This window comes from Galeopterus variegatus, unplaced genomic scaffold, assembly GCF_000696425.1.
Source record: "Galeopterus variegatus unplaced genomic scaffold, G_variegatus-3.0.2 Scaffold527, whole genome shotgun sequence".
Classification (NCBI taxonomy): Eukaryota; Metazoa; Chordata; class Mammalia; order Dermoptera; family Cynocephalidae; genus Galeopterus; species Galeopterus variegatus.
Window position 1 is genome coordinate 21,849 of NW_007726638.1, and position 6,228 is coordinate 28,076.

The 6,228-nt window shown below is 44.7% G+C and overlaps 1 protein-coding gene across 1 annotated transcript in view; it reads right to left on the reverse strand.

Moving 5' to 3' along the window:
• EIF3L (eukaryotic translation initiation factor 3, subunit L) overlaps positions 1 to 4,338 on the reverse strand; it is a gene marked incomplete at its 3' end in the record, with an annotated part of 21,668 nt that extends 17,330 nt beyond the window's left edge. Inside the window, exons 1-3 of the mRNA XM_008569773.1 lie at positions 4,150 to 4,338; positions 3,240 to 3,288; positions 1,923 to 2,133 (exon numbers count right to left, since the gene is read on the reverse strand). Coding sequence (XP_008567995.1) covers positions 1,923 to 2,133; positions 3,240 to 3,288; positions 4,150 to 4,182 — 293 coding nt within the window. The remainder of the gene's footprint in view (positions 1 to 1,922; positions 2,134 to 3,239; positions 3,289 to 4,149) is intronic.
• Positions 4,339 to 6,228: the final 1,890 nt, after the last annotated feature.

Sequence of the window (6,228 nt, forward strand, 5' to 3'; positions counted from 1 at the left end):
TTCCCTCTTCTGATCCGCTAAGCAGCTATTACAACTTTCCCTCACTCTCCCCAACCAAGCCGCACTTCTCCCTCTTCTCTGACTCTTTCAGTCCAGCATATAAACAAGCATAAGTCCCACTTCAAAACACAAAATAAAACAGAAAGCTTCTCATTGACCCACCCTATAAAAGTCTTCTATATTTACCAATTCCCCTTTCTCACCTCACTGCCATCTGGCTGCTGCTCAACCACTCCACTGAAATTGACACTGCTTAGGTTACTATGAACCCTCTCCTGTCTCATTTCAGCCTCCCTAGACTTAACATTTGTTGACCATTCCCTTCTTCAAAGTCTTGTCTGAAGATTTTTTGGTTCTCTCTGCTGATTTACTATCTCCTTTTCTTTCTGTCTCCTTTCTCCTTCTTTGCCTGCCCACCCACCCCTAAAGGAACATACTTCCCAAGGCACTAGCCATTCTCACGACATTCTCCTAAGGAAAGATCTATCACATGCTTGGCTTCAACTACCATCTATATTTGTCTAAACTGTCCAATACGTAGCCACCAGCTACATGTGGCTACTGTGACTGAGGAACTGAATTTTAAATTTCAGTTAGTTTTAACTTAAATTTAAAAACCNCTACTGTGACTGAGGAACTGAATTTTAAATTTCAGTTAGTTTTAACTTAAATTTAAAAACCAATACTTAACTCAGTTATTTGAAAACTTTTAGGTATATTCGGAATGACTTGAGTATGTGAATCTACTTTTCCAATTATAAATTTTATGAAATCTAAATACAAATCAAGATTTCTGATGAACACAAATTGAGATGTGCTATAAAGAAAAAAACCTAGAAGATTTAGCACAAAGAAAAAAGTTAAATATCTCATTAGTTTTTATTACATACTAGTTTTAAATACTAATTTCTATTATGATGTGAAAATAATATTTTAGATAAATTTTCATTTCTTTTCACTTTATTAAAAATGTAGCCCTGAAAAAATTAAATTTACACATGTGGTTAGCATTATATTTCTATTGAACAGTTCTGGTCTATAAACTTCTAACCAGAAAGACTCAGGGAATGAAGGAAACACAGGTCCTCTGACTCCTATTAACTTCTATTCATTGATCCTATAGGCTCTGGCTATCTGCTTTCTCCCCCAGTCCTTCCAGGACTTGTTTAAATTTTATTCCTTGGTGAAGTCTTTCCTGACTATTCCAGCACTGACTGACCTGTCATCTTTTTTTTTTTTTTAAAGATGACCGGTAAGGGGATCTTAACCCTTGACCTGGTGTTGTCAGCACCACGCTCACTCAGTGAGCGAACCGGCCATCCCTATGTGGGATCCGAACCCGTGGCCTTGGTGTTATCAGCATCACACTCTCCTGAGTGAGCCACAGGCCGGCCCGAGACCTGTCATCTTTAATGCCCATTACACAAGGGCAGTCCCCTCAAAACCACTCTAGACCTTGGCTCACCCTGTTATGCATTGAGAGGTTTCATAGCACAATTTAGAAATCAGGCTCTTGTATCAGACTGTGCAGGTTCAAAACTCAGCACATCCACTTAACTAGCTATGTTGACTTGTGTACTATTTCCTTATCTGTAAAATGAGAAAAACAATAGTACCCATTTCTGGGATTACTGCCAAGGGTAAATGAGCAAATACAGGAAAAGCACTTTGACCACCACCTGATCTACTCATATACTAACAATATATACTAACTGCTATTACAATAATTATTAATTGTGATATTATTTTAAGCCTTATACAAGTTTCTGGGATACAAAGTCCCCAAAATAACATAACCCTAGCCCCAAGGATCCCCTGAGCACTCTTTACAGAAAAATGATTAAGCATCACTCCTTTTGTAGGAGCTGAATCACAAGGCCAGTCCCATTCAGAAGGAGGTCATTTCAGCAAGCAGCCCATACCTGTTTTCATAGATGTCCTGGATCTCATATACTTTCTGGTCAATGACATCGCTGGAGACACGACTGGCCTGTAGCTCATATACCTTCTGGTCAATCAAATCTGAGACGGTTTTGTGGAAATACTGGATGAAGTTTTTGATTACTTCAGGGATCACCTGATAGGTCTGCTGTTCATATTGACGTTCATAAGCCAGGTCCTGCTTTGGATCTCCTAGAGTTTGAATATGATACTTTTCAGAGAGCTTTTTTTTAAAAAACTTATTTTATTTTTTAAAAAGATGACCGGTAAGGGGATCTTAACCCTTGACTTGGTATTGTCAGCACCATGCTCACCTCGTGAGCTAACCGGCCATCCCTATATGGGATCTCAACCCGTGGCCTTGGTGTTATCAGCACAACACTCTCCTGAGTGAGCCATGGGCAGGCCCTTCAGAGAGCTTTTAAACTCATATATATGATGGAACAAAAGGGCAAGCCCATCTCATAAACTCAACTCAAACCTTTGAAAAACAGTATAATTCCCTTTTAACACTCAGAGATATAAATCTCCCAAGTTACCCCCAAACCCATAGCCCTTGTTTCCTGAGAACAATTACCACTATTTAAGTTTCCATGTACAGCACTGATACTTAGTTACTTTTTATTATGTTTTGCCCCCTAGAATCCAAAGTCTATGAGGTCAAGAACTTTGCCTGTCCTGTACCCAGATGTACCCTCAGGGCCTAGAACAATGTGCTGGGAAAGAGGTGGGAGACTGTGAGAACAGGAAATGGTAATAGGCACTTAGTACTTTTTGAATGAGTAACTGCCACCTTCTAACTATATGGTTTGCAGCAAGTTACTAAACTCCTTGTGCTCAGTTTTCTCATCTTTAGAAGACAACATTAATGTACATACTTTATAGAACTGTTGTAAGGATAAAATGGAATATTTCACTTAAATTACCCAGAATAATGCATGACTCTAAGTCAAGCCAAGTCACTATAACATTTCAAAAGCCTCCCCAAAAGATTTCATTTGGGCTTGGTTTGAATCACTTAAATTTTTAACATCAAGATTTTCTTTTCTAGCTAATAGTTTAAACAAGGAAACCACAGCCAGGTCAGTAATCCTTCTCTTCTGAGACTGTGAGGCAGACCATGAAAAAGGCTGGGTTTACTAGGCCTGTACAACCCCTCCCACTGAGAGCTAATGACTGACTCCAAACCTGGACCATCAAGAAGTAGTTTTTACCAAGTGCCTGTCAGAGCTGGTAGTGAGACATTCACAATAGGTGCCAATCCATACTCAGTTAGCCAGACAAACCCGTGGTCTCACCTGTGTGCATATCATAGTCGCCTGGGTAGGCATAGGGATCATAAGCAGCCTACAAGGAAAGAGACACAGTCAGGAACAGTCACCAATTTGTAAATCCAAAAATGCTCGCCCTAGGGCTTATGTGCCAAGCAGAAGGCTAAAGATACACAGTCCCTGCCTTTGCGGAAGTCACATGCCTGCGAGAAAAGAGAATAAACAGACAATGACAACACAAGATGATGGATGCAATAAGGTAAAGAAAGCACAAGGGGCTGTGGGAATCAGCGAGGTTTGTCCACAGGATCCCAAATCAAAAGAGCTCATTTATGGGCCGGCCTGTGGCTCACTCGGGAGAGTGTGGTGCTGATTAACACCAAGGCCATGGGTTCGGATCCCACATAGGGATGGCCGGTTTGTTCACTGGCTGAGCGTGGTGCTGACAACACCAAGTCAAGGGTTAAGATCCCCTTACCGGTCATCTTTTAAAAAAAAGGGCCGGCCTGTGGCTCACTCGGGAGAGTGCGGTGCTGATAACACCACGGCCATGGGTTCGGATCCCATATAGGGATGACCGGTTTACTCACTGGCTGAGCGTGGTGCTGACAACACCAAGCCAAGGGTTGAGATCCCCTTACCGGTCATCTTTATTTTAAAAAAAAAAAAACAAAGAAGAGCTTATTTACAAAAACACAAAACCTCTAATCAGCCTCCGTCCCCGGTCCTGGAAGAGAGGAGGACAAGCTGACCGCACACGCGAAGTGGGCGAGCAGAGACAGGGTGGTTGAAGAGCCGGGGACTGTGGCTGCAGCCGGAGCTGGCCGCGGCCCAAGGGGGCTCCTGGAGAGGCCCGGACATCGCCCCATCCCGGGGCCCAGCATCCAGAGAGCCCTGCCCCGTCGCGGAGCCCACCACGCGCTCAGGGCCACGTTACCTCAGACTCATAATCATCAGCGGGATAAGACATGGCTGCGTCGCTCGCGAACACCGCCAGAGAGAGCGAAGGCAGCGGCCCGCGCCTGCGTCAGGAGACCGGAAGTTCAGCCCCCACTGGCCTGCCGGGAAACCGGGAGCTCTCCCGAGGCCGCCGGCAATCTGAGATAGCCATGTTAGGAAGGACGAGTTTTTCAATAAATGTGACTCTGTGGTACTGGTGTAAATTCAGAAATAAAGGCGTGAAATAGTTCGGCATAAAGGATGGGCAAACTAAATGGAACCAGAGGGAATGCCACACACATGATGGCTGACAGCTTCCTCGGACCGGCTTCTCGCGTGAAAGGAAATTCATATGCGGGGGGGGGCCTGACCTTGGATTTAGGTATAAAGGGTTTGCCTGCGGCGAAAAATGTTTTCAAGAGTTGCGGTTCCAAAAGACTGGACTAACTGGTGCGAAAGTTGAGGCTTGCACCCATGCAGCGAGAGGTCATTGAGGAGAGGCGCCTCCCGACTTTGCACTCGGGATGGAGCAGGCAAAGATGAGGCCAGCTCTGGCGCGAGGCTTGGGACCCGCGCAGCTGCTGAGAGCTCCGGCGAGGGTCTTGTTAGGATCTGGGCTGTGGAGGGGCTTCGAGCTACGGGGAAGCTGTTGAAGTAGGGATTGGGTTATAGAACAACCAACAGAAACCTGTATATGGGACATGAGGCTCTTTGGTTCAGGGGCCTTCGTTTAGCCATCTGCCCATACGCAACCCCTAGTGGAAATCTGGGTTCCAGTCCCTGCTCTGCCGCTGATTTTGCTGTGTGACCAGGAGCTTGTCTCACCCTCTCTGGGCCCCAGCCTGGGGATCCCGTCGTCACACAGCCCTCCTTGCTTTTCCAATCGAGGCACGGCCCACCTCGGCGCTTTTGCAGTCACAGTTGTCGGCGTCTAGATTCTAGAATGCAGCCCCCCAGATGTCCTCATGGCTCGCTCCGTCACCTCCTTCAGGGGTTTGCTCTGATGTCATGGACTCAGAGCATCCTCTTTAGAACTGCAGTGCCCCATCCCAACTCCCTATGGCGCACTCTTGCTTCGTGTTTCTCCCTTGCACTATTGATAGTATCTTGGAACTAATGGAGCTTAAGCTTTAGGGCCCCTCAATTGCCCGGGACCCTTTCTTGGCTTAGGGAAGTTCCCCAGCAATGTGCTTACATCGTCATATGTTTTTGTAAAATGTGCAAAATAGTGTTTTTATTGCAATCGCTTAAGACAGCCCTCTCCACTCCAATTTCCCCTCTATCATACTGCCTCTTGTGTCTGGTGGCTTTTGGAATCCAGCTAGAGGAAATCCACTTGGAAACATTTGAGTTTAGTAGGATATATTTGTGTGATACTCTGCCTTTTGAATGTAGGATACACCTACCACCCAATGTGCTCAATGACTGTCTGCAGTGAGAAGAGGATTTAAGGTTAATCGGGCTTGAAATTACCTGAATTCTTACAACTCATATATTACAAGAATTTGATATAGGTTGCCCCCAATTTCACAATTCTCAAAACGCTCCCGACATTACTAAAAGGTAATTGTGAAGTCAGAAGAAATTTTTCTAAATTATCAATAATAAAGAACTTTGATCTAACATGCTAGAGGAAAGACAATTATATTTCCATTCTCATTATGGAAAACAGTGATACAAAATTTTTGTCATATTGGGCCGGCCCGTGGCTCACTCGGTAGAGTGCGGTGCTAATAACACCAAGGCCACGGGTTCGGATCCCATATAGGGATGGCCGGTTAGCTCACTGGGTGAGCGTGGTGCTGACAACACCAAGTCAAGGGTTAAGATCCCCTTACCGGTCATCTTTAAAAAAAAAAAAAATTTTTTTTTGTCATATAAAGAGGGGATCAGGGCTGGCGGGTTAACTCACTTGGGAGACGGTGGCACTAGTAACGCCAAGGTCATGGTTCGGATCCCCCTACTGGCCAGACACCAAACAAAGAGGTGATCAAAGCATATGCAGCCGAAAAAAGGAAAGAATATGTGTTATGGAGATGTTTCACAAAATTAACAAATGTTTCTTTTCTGGATTTTG